General features: G+C 46.0%; 1 protein-coding gene across 1 annotated transcript; it reads left to right on the forward strand.

The window, feature by feature from the left end:
* Positions 1 to 12,130, forward strand: ZDHHC4 (zinc finger DHHC-type palmitoyltransferase 4). Its single transcript, XM_008156000.3, has 8 exons — positions 1 to 86; positions 477 to 735; positions 1,296 to 1,419; positions 2,374 to 2,447; positions 3,325 to 3,503; positions 5,626 to 5,751; positions 7,862 to 8,106; positions 11,769 to 12,130. Exons 3-8 carry the CDS (start codon positions 1,303 to 1,305, stop codon positions 12,057 to 12,059), a joined length of 1,032 nt encoding a protein of 343 aa, XP_008154222.2. The 5' UTR covers positions 1 to 86; positions 477 to 735; positions 1,296 to 1,302; the 3' UTR covers positions 12,060 to 12,130.
* The last annotated feature ends 181 nt before the right edge of the window (positions 12,131 to 12,311 follow it).

The following is a 12,311-nucleotide window of genomic DNA, read 5'->3' on the forward strand; positions in this document are numbered from 1 at the left end:
GACGTCACGGGTGCGACGGAATTCTGGGGGCGCGCCCTGCCGGCGCGGGTGCGTTGCGGCGGGCGGTCAGTTGGTCGCCCTGGGAGGTAAGGCGTTCTCCGCTGGGCCCTGAGATGCCCCCGCTGGCTCAGGGACGTCCGTCCGTCTGTGTGGCCGCCCTTTCCATCCTTCCCATCGGTGTGTGGGAGGACGCAGCACAGGTCCACCCCGCCCGGGGCCCGGCACCCACATTGTTCCCTTCTGCACCCCCCCGCCCCGGCCCCCAGGATCAGGGGCAAGCTCCTGCGAGGCCCACCGGCCGCGACCCTAGGATATAGGGTAGCTTCGGGGGGGCCCTTCTGGCGGGTCCCCAACGTGGGCCCCTCAGGGATAGGTAGGGGCTCGCAGCGTAATTCTTCCCAATTAGCTTTTCCTCCAGAAGTCTTATCACCCTGCGGAGTCCCGACTCCCCCCGACGTCCACATTCTTTTCCACAGCGCGTGCCTCCGTGCCTCCTGCGACGTGAGTGGTCTCAGGCGAGTGTGGAACCACCGTCCGCAGCCAGATTCAGCCTCCTGGCGGAACCATGTCTCGCGCAACTCGGGGGGTCACCTGTTGTTCGGGGCGCATGCCTCTGCGCCAGAGGAGGTGCCGTTGGAATTCTCTGTGAATGCTGGGAGGAGGAATGCCAGCGCTGCCTGCCGGAAATCATCCTCCAGACAAGAAGTATGTAGGCTGAGGACCCCGAGCCACCCGGTGAGAATTGCTGCTCTTTGTTCCCTCTGTCCCAGCTCATGAATAGCTTCTAGTTGGTTATCTCCATTGGAAGTCTGGCCCAGATCATATTTACTAAGTAACCACCCCAGTTACTTACACAGGCCTGTCCTTCATGCATCCCAGGCTGCCTGGTCCTGGGCCCCTGCCGGCCTCCCGGGGATGCTTGGTCCAGTGGCATCAACAGATTCTGTTGGCTACGCTCTGTGTTCCTATCTGTGTGACTGTTTATATTTAAGGAAGTAACAGAATGGTTTGTTGCTGGGGGGAGGAAGGGTGAATGCATTTTTGCATATTCTTCCCCACTTTATTTTGGAATTTGCAGATAGGAGATGCCCCAAAGCAGGCCGCAGTGGTTTGATTAAGGAATTTTGAAGGAGAGAGAGCACCCAGGCCTTCTGGGTTGTCCGACTGAAGAGGCAGTGTGTGCTTTAAGGGCTGGTGAATTTTGTTTTGGGAGCCATGTAGGGAGTCGATGTCTGAGAATAGAAGCCATGGAATGAATCCCTCAGTATCGTCACACTCTTTCTGTTCCTTTGTAGCCCCAGGATGGACTTCCTGGTTCTCTTCTCATTCTACTTGGCTTTGCTGCTGATTGGTGGTGTTACGCTCTGCATCTGCTTGAAAACCCGTTACCTGAAAGGCCTGGTCAGAGGAGGCGCACAGGTAACAATGACGCTGGGAGACCTGGATTGTGAACACATCAGTCTAAAAAGCTCACCGTTTCCTGACAGGACGAAGGAGAGATGCCATTTTTATTCATGTGTCCCTTGTTCTTTCATTTGTGGCAGTCGCCCTTTCTGGGCTTTTCCCTCCTTATTGTTAAAAGTAATCCTGTATTGATGCCTTGAGAGAAGGTAGCATCCTTAAGGTTGCCTGTGTTTCTCTGGATCTGGTGCCTGTGATTGGGCATGGGTTTGAGCAGTGTCTGCCTGGAGCGGCCCGAGGGTGAAACGGGGGATGTAGGAGCAGAAAGCTGAGCATCGGGCTGCCCACACTCCCTCAGGGATCAAAGTGAGCAAAATCAGGGTGAGCAGCCCGTGGGAAGGGGTTGGCTTGGGAGGTGGGATTTGGAAGGTAGGGTTGAACCAAGGCAGGGGAAGGATGGCGTTCCCATCAGCGTTACCTGCCCCAGCCACCCTTAGCTCGAAGACCCTGACATGGTGCCTTCTTTGAGGTGAGGGTGGAATGGAGGAGCTGGCTTCAAGGAAGGCCAGCTGGGGGAGCCATCCTCTTTATTCTCTCTCTCTCTCTCTCTTTTTTTTTTTTAAATATATTTTTATTGATTTCAGACAGGAAGGGAGAGGGAGAGAGATAGAAACATCGATGATGAGAATCATTGATCGGCTGCCTCCTGCACACCCCCCACTGGGGATGGAGCCCGCAACCCAGGCATGTGCCCTTGGTCAGAATCGAACCCAGGACCCTGCAGTCCACAGGCCGATGTTCTATCCACTGAGCCAAATCAGCTAGCGCCTCTTTATTCTCTCTTAAAGCTCTTCTCTGCCCATGTGCAGCAGCACAACATCACCAGTATTGGCAGCTGAACGGGCAGCATCTAATTGGGGGTCGGAGGAGAATGAAAAATGAAATTGAATGTTTCTCTCTTCTTTGTTTTAGGTATTTGCCTATATAATTCCAGAATGGCTTCAGAGGGCCATGCTGAGATTGCTTCATTACCTCTTTCATACACGGTATTCTTTCCTGTTTTGCTTACTTGTTACGATCGTGTGGCTTCAGGAAGCTCCTTGTGGTTCCCAGCTACAGAAAAGCTGCTGGAAAGGATGGAGAGTCCTGGCTTCAGAGCCTCTCCTCACAGATAATCTGCCTGTCCTCTCCGGGGTTGGCCATGTGTATTTTTAAATGAAAGTATTTAAAGGGTGGGAACATATTGATATGCATTTCTGTAAAAAGAAATATATTCCGATACTGAGATCTCAATTCCTAAGATAGATGATCATAATAATAGGTAACATTTGAGTGCTGACCATGTACTAGGCACTGTGCCAGATGTGTCACATAGTTTCTTACGTAATTCTTACTACACCTCAAGCCCAAAGGAAGTAGTTTCCCGTGGTTACCTTCCGTTAGTACGGTATGATTTCCGTTAGTACGGTACGATCTCCGTTAGTACGGTATGATTTCCGTTAGTACGGTATGATCTCCGTTAGTACGGTACGATCTCCGTTAGTACGGTATGATTTCCGTTAGTACGGTATGATCTCCGTTAGTACGGTACGATCTCCGTTAGTACGGTATGATCTCCGTTAGTACGGTATGATTTCCGTTAGTACGGTACGATCTCCGTTAGTACGGTATGATTTCCGTTAGTACGGTATGATTTCCGTTAGTACGGTACGATTTCCGTTAGTACGGTACGATTTCCGTTAGTACGGTACGATTTCCGTTAGTACGGTACGATTTCCGTTAGTACGGTACGATCTCCGTTAGTACGGTACGATTTCCGTTAGTACGGTACGATCTCCGTTAGTACGGTATGATTTCCGTTAGTACGGTATGATTTCCTCATGGAGAAGCCCCGGAACAAGCCCTGTGCCTGCTTCCTTTCAGAAACCACACCTTCATCATCCTGCACCTCGTCTTGCAAGGAATGGTTTATACTGAATACACCTGGGAAATACTGGGCTACTGTCAAGAGCTGGACTTCTCCTTGTGTTACCTTCTTCTGCCCTATCTGCTGCTGGTTGTAAACCTGGTTTTTTTCACCCTGAGTTGTGTAACCGACCCTGGTAAGTTGAGGCTCTTGGTATAGACAGCTCAACTGTCAGTCTTACTAATAGTGCTGCAAGCAACTAGTGATCCCTGGAAGACCTTGAAAAGATTTGATAGTTAGTGTCTTCATGATCTTTCCGTGTGTTTTTTTAAATATATTTTTATTGATTTCAGAGAGGAAGGGAGAGGGAGAGAGAGATAGAAACATCAGTGATGAGAGAGAATCACCGATCGGCTGCCTTCTGCACGCCCGCACACTGGGGATCGAGCACACAACCCAGGCATGTGCCCTTGACCGGAACTGAACCCAGGACCCTTCAGTCCGCAGGCCAACGCTCTAGCCACTGAGCCAAACCGGCCAGGGCATGATCTTTCAGTTTTGAGAGTTTTCTAATTTTATTTTTTCCTTCTTTGACCATGGGTTATTTAGAACAGTTAAAAATTTTCCATATGTGCCGAAACAGGTTTGGCTCAGTGGATAGAGCGTCGGCCTGTGACTGAAAGGTCCCAGGTTCGATTCTGCTCAAGGGCATGTACCTTGGTTGTGGGCACATCCCCAGTACAGCGTGTGCAGGAGGCAGCTGATTGGTGTTTCTCTCTCATCGATGTTTCTATCTCTCTCTCTCCCTCTCCCTTCCTCTCTGTAAAAAAATCAATCTAATCTAATAATAGACAAATATGCAAATTGACCGCACCTTTGCTACACCTAAGCCACGCCCACCAGCCAAGCCACGCCTGCCAACCAATCAGGACGAGTATGCAAATTATCCAACAAAATGGTGGTTAATTTGCATATCAAGACAGCGTCGAAAGAAGCCAAGAGCTGCAGAAGGGAGGAGCGAAGGCAGGGCCGGGGGCGAAGGGAAAAGCAGGCAGGCTGGCGGAGAAGGCGGGGCGGGCGACAAGGGAGGAGCGGAGGCGGGGTAGAGTGTAGCAGGAAACCCTATTGCAGGATTTTTCCTGCAACGGGAACGCTAGTAAAATATATTTTTAAAAAAATAAAAAATAAAAAGATTAATTATAGTTTAAAAATAATTTTCCATATGAATTCTTTAGTTTAAATTTTTGATACTTCCACTTAATTGTATTATATAGAGAGCTTATGGTCTGTAGGATACTATTTCTTTTGAAAATGTTATTGATATTTGCATTATGCCTGGGCATGTGGTTTTTGTAAATGGTCTGTGTGTGCTTAAAAAAGAATTTGTTCTTGGATACAGAGAACTATATAAGTACATTATATCAAGTTTGTTAATTATGTTCAAATCTTTTATATTCATACTATGTTTTTTGTTTGATCACTTACTGAGAGGTATGTTATCTCATTCTGATAGTAGATTTGACAGATTTCTTCTTGTAAGTTTTTGCTCAATATGTTTGGAAACTGGTGTGTGTGCATGTGTGTATGTCTATTAGCTATACATGTATTCTTACTAGATGCATTCACATTTAGAATTAGTATTACCACTTCCTTGAATCTCTTTTCAAAATATAATGAACTTCTGTCACTGGTCATTGTTTCCAAGACTCTTTCGTTTGATATTAATGTTCCTATACTGTCTGTCTTCTGATTGATATTACTCCCTTCCCGTTTTTTTACTTTATACCTTTCCTGTCCGTGAAGCATTAAATGTCCATCAGCTGATGAGTAGATAAAATGTGGTTTGCCTGTTTAATGAACTCCTCTTCAGCAACAAGAAGGAAGGCAGTGCTTGCACCTGCTATAGCATGGGGGAATCTTGAAAATATTACGTTAGTGAAAGAAGCCATATACAAAAGACCACATATTGCGTGATTCTACATACAAGTATCCAGAAAAGGCAAATCCATGGAGACAGGTGTATGGGTTAGTGGTTGCCTGAAGTTAGGGGATTAGAGAGAAGTGGGGCTAAAGGATTTCTTTTTGGAGGTGATGTAAATGTTCTAAAATTGTGGTTGCACAACTCTGAATGTACCAAAAACTATTGAATTGTACATTTTTAAATAGGTGATTTGGGGTTTTAATTTCTCAGTAAAGCTGTTAAAATTATAAAATGAGTTGTTTATTAAATACGGCAGTTTTCTTGTGCTGTGTCAGGTCAGGTTTTGTGACTGTCCAGTCCTGTATTGCTTGAAACTGACATCTGTCCTTACTTTCAGGTACCGTCACAAAAGCAAACGAAGCATTGTTTCTTCAAGTTTATGAATTCGATGAAGTGATGTTCCCGAAGAACGGGCGGTGCCCTACTTGTGATCTAAGGAAGCCAGCACGATCCAAGCACTGCAGTAAGTGGCCCTGGCTGCTCCAGCTCCGCCCTCCACAACAGCACGGCTGCGTCTGTAAGGGAACGTTACAGACGTGGGAAGCAGGGCCATTTGGCTCCCAGACATGGGGCAGCCCCTGCTGGTAGGGGCCCCATAGTGGTTTCTTTCAGATGCCTGGGGTGAGGTCTTGTATTCTTCTATAATGAATGGGCCACGCTCAGTCCTGGGCATGACGGCCTTCCTTTGCCCCGTGGACAGCATGCTGCCCAAGAGAGGTGTCTGCAGGGTACTGCGCTTGCAGATTTCAGTCCTGGCAGAGCCTGTGTTTCAGGGGAGTTACCAACATTCTAGACTAGAGTTGTCCAAAAAAATACAATGTGAGCCACATACATGATTTTAAATTTTCTAGCAGCCACCTTACAAAAGTAAAATATAGGTGAAATTTGGCCTGGCCGGTGTTCTCAGTGGTTAGAGCGTTGGCCTGTACACCGAAAGGTCATGGTTTCAATTCCCAGTCAAGGGCACTTACCTGGGTTGCACATTGTTTCTCTCTCTCTCTCTCTCTTTCTCTCCCTCCCTCCCTCTTCCTCTCTCCCCTTCTCCCCCTTTCTCCCTTTCCGCCTCTCACCTCCCACCCTCCCACACTCTCTGAAAAGCAATGGAAAAAATATCCTCAGGTGAGGATAACCAAAAAGGTGGAATTAATTTTAATCATATAATTTACTCAACCTAACATATCTACAATACTATTTTAGCATATAGTCAATACAAAAAAATCATTCATGCCCAGCTGGTGTGGCTCAGTGGTTGAGTGTCAGCCTACAAAGCAGGAGGTTATTAATATTTCTCTCTTCTCCGCATCCAGTGCGGCTAGAGAGTGGTCCGGTTCCTGAGTAGGGGCAACGGGGGATTGAGAAAATGAGACAGACACAAATACAGTAGGGAAAGCTGGGACTGGGTGGGACCACTGTCCTCTGATGGAGAGACAGGGACCCAGAGCCAATACAGCGAGTTTATTTTATACAGCAAAATACCAGGAAGTTTTACTAAAGCCCAAGACAAAGGAGATTATGTGCATTCTTAAGGCTTCTTTGTAATCGTCACTTCTGGGTGGGCCCGGATAATCGTGTTTGTTCCTGGTGCTTGGCTGGATTTAGATAATGAAACCCACCCCCTGGCACCTGAGCTGAAGGTCAGGCTGACAACACTCCTGCCTCTGGCAAGGTGTGTTTCCAGGACGTGGCTCTGCCAACGCCACTGGATTCAGCTGACAATAATTAAAGAAAAGCTCATGTGCCTTCCCAGGCGCTCTCTACAGGAGGTCACGGTTCAATTCCCTATCAGGGCATAAGCCTGGGTTGTGGGCTTGATCCCCAGTGGGGGGCCTGCAGGAGACAGCCAATCAATGATTCTCTCTCATCATTAATGTTTCTGTTTCTCCCTCTCCCTTCCTCTCTGAAATCAATTCAGAAATATATATTTTTAAAAAATCATTCATGGGATAGTTTATATTCTTTTTCATACTGAGTCTTTGAATCTGATATATATTTTATGTTTACAGCACCTCTCATCCAGACCCTAAATTTTCATTGAAAATACTGGATCTGTATTTAGATTTCATACAATTTACAGTTGGAATAGCAGATTCACTTACCCAAGCTATTCCCAACATTTTTGTAAGTTTTTCAGTAACTGAATCAGTACCAAAAAGTCATTTCCTTTAATATCCACATCTACATTAATATAATGGTTCATTTTTGTCAGAAGAATTGATTTGACTTTAAAGCAAAGGCATTAGTTTTGAAACTAAGTTAAGTAAATTCACCAACTCTTGCGTCATCTCAGTATTATTCACATTCAACTCAAAAGGATTAGTTCACAAATTGGAAAACATCTGTACGTTTATTGATGTCAACAAAGTATTTTTTCAAGTGTTTCTCGTAGCCACATATCTAGTTCTCAGTACCCACCTGTGGCTGGGCTAGTGGCTGCTGTATTGGACACTGCAGTCCTAACAGCTTGGTGACAGCAGCTGCCTGCCATTCCCCCAGCTCAGACCGCCAGTTTGTGGCAACGTCAGTGGGTGTGCATGGTGTCATTGTCTCATCAAGAACCACCGGTTTCTGTGCAGGTGTGTGTAACCGGTGTGTGCACCGTTTTGACCATCACTGTGTGTGGGTGAACAACTGCATCGGGGCCTGGAACGCCAGGTACTTCCTTATCTACCTCCTGACATTGACGGCGTCAGCTGCCACAATGGCCATCGTGACCACTGTGTTTCTGGTCCGGCTGGTGGTATTGTCGGACTTGCACCAGGAGACTTACGTAGATGACCTTGGACACTCCCAGGATATTGACACCGTCTTTCTTATTCAGGTAATTAGTTATTCGGGTAATTTTGTTGTGGGCTGTATATTTCTGACTTCCAGTTTCCAATTGGAAAAAGGACATTTTGTTTTCCCAGTAAAAACATGAAGCCATTCCTTTTTAAAAATTGATATATAATCTTTTAAAATTGGTAAATAATTCACATACCGTAAAATTTACCCTTTCAAAATATACAATTCAGTGATGTTCGTATGTGCAGGGTTGTGTAACCATCACTACTGATTTCAGAATATTGCATCACGCCAGAAAGTATTTCCTCACGCTGTGTCTATTAGCAGTCATTCCCCATTCCATTCTCCCCCCAGCCATGGCCCCCGCTAATCGACTTCCTGTCCCTATAGATGTACCTTTCTGGCCATTTCATATCAATGGAATTACACAATATGTGGCCTTGCAGGTTGGCTTCTTTCACAGAGCATGACTTTTTGAAGGTTCATCCATGTTACAGCATGAATCAGGACTTCGTTTCTTGTTATGGCTGAAAAAGATCCATTGTGTGGAATTGCCACATTTTGTTCCATTCGTCAGTTGATGGACATTGGGCGTTGTCACTTTTTGGTTATTTTTGAATAAATCTGCTGTGAACATTTGTGTACAAGCTTTTGGGTGGACATAGGTTTTTCTTTCTCTTGAGCTCGATGGCTGCGAGTGGCGTTGCTGGGTCAGATGGAAACTGATCGATTGAGGAACTGCCAGGCTGGTTCCCAGAGCAGCTGCGTTTCACATTCCCACCACCAGCAGGCAGCGGTTCCCGTTCTCCACGTCCTCGCCAACACTTGGTATTTTTATTATAGTCAGCCCAGCTCTTTTACCTCCTTGGACCAGAATCCACTTTTTTTTTTTAAAGAGATATATACAGGAAAGCTGCTACTTTCCAGCCTCTCTCCATCTTTTTTTTTTTTTTTAATTCTCACTGAGGATATTTTTCCATTGATTTTTAGGGAGAGTGGAAGAGAGAGAAAGACAGAAATATTGATCTGAGAGAAATACACATTGATTGGTTGCCTCCTGCAAGAGCCCCAACCAGGGCTGGGGTCAGGGAGGAGCCTGCAACCGAGGTACGTGCCCTCGCTGGAATTGAACATGGGACCCTTCAGTCCGCAGGCCTCTATCCACTGAGCCAAACCAGCTAGGACTCTCTCTCTTTTTTTTAATTATATTTTTATTGATTTCAGAGAGGAAGAGAGAGAGAGAAACATCAATGATGAGTGAAAGTCACTGATTGGCTGCCTCCTGCACTCCCCACACTGGGGATCGAGCCCACAACCTGGGCATGTGCCCTGACCAGGAATGGAACCGTGACCTCCTGGTTCATAGGTTGATGCTCAACCACTGAGCCCCGCTGGCCAGGCCAGAATCCACTTTATAATTATGCATCACATTTGAGTGTGTCTTTTTAGTTTCAAGCAGCGCCCTGCTTTTTGTGTGTGAAATGGGCATTTAGTAGTCTGGGTGCCTATTAGAATGTTCCACGTTCTAGATTTGTCTGTTTCGAAATTGTGTCATCTAATCTTTCTCTGTTTCCTAGTAGTAGTATAAACTGGAAGCTAGTTCTAGAGCCTTGATTAGATGAAGGTTACCTTTTTCTTTGCAAAGGTGCTTCCTAAGTAGAGTCGTGAGTTCCTCTCGATCCCATCAGGCGGAGCCTAGGGTCAGGGAAGCCTGGGTTGGCCGGTCAGGGGTGGCCACCAGCTGTCCCCGCTGGCGAGGTGCCTTTTCCCCTCGGCAATGGCAGTCTGTGTGTGTGGTTTCAGTTTTGTATTGAGGACTTTCTTTAGGCTAGATGCCAAAAAATATGAATGCTGGGCCAAAGATGATCGGCACTTGTAAGTTTTCTAATATTAACATCTGTTGTCAGATTGCGTTTAAAACCTTGATGGTAGAGCACCGAGTACATGGTTTCACAGCTCAGAGCCGGCATGGCGCTGCTGGCTGGGAGGCGCCTCTAGTTTGATAGGAAAATATGGTGTGCCTTTTAAAAAGGCATTTCTTTCATTACTTTTGATTACTTCGTCATTCATTTGTATATCTTCTTTTGTGAATGATGTTCTTTAACTGTTTGTCCTGTTTGATATTAGGACCAACTTTTGATTTAAGGTCTTTACATAATAACAATAGTTTCTTCTTGTATTTTCTATTTGTGTGTGTGTGTTTTTCTTTGTGTTTTTTAAAAAATATATTTTACTGATTTTTTACAGAGAGGAAGGGAGAGGGATAGAGAGTTAGAAACACCAATCAGCTGCCTCCCCCGCAACCAAGGTACATGCTCTTGACCGGAATTGAACCTGGGACCCTTCAGTCCGCAGGCCGACGCTCTATCCACTGAGCCAAACCGGTTAGGGCTTGTGTGTGTTTTTTATATAAAAAGTTTAAATATTCTTCATCTTCAAATGTGTCTTTTTCTTTGTAACTTCAGTTAGAAATTCTCTCCTATCAAGAGTTTTTATAATTGTTTGCTTCTCTTTTTCCCTAACTTTCAAAAATATTGAACTCTCAAATTTCTTTATTATAAAAAATAACTTATAAAAATTCAAGCAGTCAGAGGTGTTTAAAATAAAGGGGGGAGGTGGGAATAAGTCAAGGTGGTCATAGGGCACAAACTTCAGTCCACGGATGAACGAGTCCTGGGGGTGTATGTGCAGCATGGCGCCTAGGTAACAGTGTATTGTGTATTGAAAGGTGCTAAGAGGCTAGCTCTTAAAAGTTCCCACCACAAAGAGAAAGTGTAACTGTGAGGTGCTGGATATGTTAGCTAACCTTACTGTGGTAATCATTTCAATATATATACATAGAAAATCAGTACATTTTGCACTGCTGTGTGCACCTTAAACTTTCACAATGTTATACATCAATTATATGTTAAAGCTGGGTGGGGAAGGAAAGAAAATTTAAAACATCTTGAAAAAAAAAAAAGAAGAAATGAAAACATACCCCTCCCCTCCCGACACTTTCACTCCAGAGGCAACTTCTTTTATAGTTTGGTGGGTATACTTCAGGCTTTTTTCCTACGTTTGTTTATGTTGCCATACATGTCCATGGAGTCGTGTTCGCACAGACAGGACCCATGGTGATCCTTGCGTCTTGTCTTTCTCACGGGGCAGTATGTCACCAGCATCTCTTCCAAATCAGTGCCTGGACGTTGGCCTTATTTGGTTGGCTCCTGATTATGCCATGGTTTGACTGTCCCAGAGTCTTACTCTTCCTCGTGGATGCACATTCATAAATTCAGTGCCACTGTACAGTGAGCACCCTTGTACTGTATCTCTGGCCGTTTCGTTTTGAGGGGGGGGGAGTCTTCTGTCCATCTGGATTTTATTGTAATGCATGGACTCAGAGGTACCTGCATTTCTTTTTGTTTTTATAAGAAGGTAAGTGGCATAGCACCATCTCCCGAGTGTCTTTTCCCTTTTCCTCCGGCGTACACACTTCGTTCATCCCATGCTAAGCTCTTGTATATGCAGGGTGTCTCCCCGGGCTGTTGGTCAGTGCTGTGTGTGGTTCTGACTTGTGTTGAGTGGGTAGATGTGCACGGAGGGGGGGGTGAGCTGGGAGGCAGCTCTGACAGTCTCGTGGATGAGACCAGGGCTGGCGGGTGCTGACCCTACCGTGTCAGCCCGTGGCCTAACGTGCCGCTGCTTCTTGGCCCGCAGCACCTGTTCCTGACCTTTCCCAGGATCGTCTTCCTGCTGGGCTTCGTCTTGGTGCTGAGCTTCCTCCTGGGCGGCTTCCTGTGCTTTGCTCTGTTCCTGGCCGCCACCAACCAGACCACGAACGAGTGGTGCCGAGGTGACCGGGCCTGGTGCCAGCATTGCCCCCAGGCGGCCGGGGCCCCATCCGCAGAGCCCCGTGTCTACCGGAACATTCACTCCCACGGCCTCTGGAGCAACCTCGGAGAGATCTTCCTACCTGCTGCTGCACATTGTGAGAGAAAGAAGAAATGAGAATGGAAGAGTGTTACTGCCTTTTAAATATAGTTCATTTTAAATATAGTTCATTTATTTATGCATATGGATACTTTCTGAGCATGTTTTTTTCTTTCTGTTCTGTGTTTATAAATCGCCTTTCAGTGGTTAAGGAAGGGAAGAGAAAGGTAGGGCTTACTGAGTGCCTAATGGAAACCCTCCTCGGTCATCCTCTGCTCACTCAGCCTGTCGGAACGGAGCTTCTGGAGTCCTGGTGACTTCTCAGGTTCC

Source organism: Eptesicus fuscus, chromosome 6 (genome assembly GCF_027574615.1).
Source record: "Eptesicus fuscus isolate TK198812 chromosome 6, DD_ASM_mEF_20220401, whole genome shotgun sequence".
Classification (NCBI taxonomy): Eukaryota; Metazoa; Chordata; class Mammalia; order Chiroptera; family Vespertilionidae; genus Eptesicus; species Eptesicus fuscus.

Excerpts from the sequence above, each read along its gene's own strand:
- ZDHHC4 (XM_008156000.3), top strand. The coding sequence starts at position 1,303 with ATGGACTTCCTGGTTCTCTTCTCATTCTACTTGGCTTTGCTGCTGATT. Across the intron at positions 3,504-5,625 it reads GAGTTGTGTAACCGACCCTG|GTACCGTCACAAAAGCAAAC; the intron begins GTAAGTTGAGGC and ends CCTTACTTTCAG. Across the intron at positions 8,107-11,768 it reads ACACCGTCTTTCTTATTCAG|CACCTGTTCCTGACCTTTCC; the intron begins GTAATTAGTTAT and ends CTTGGCCCGCAG.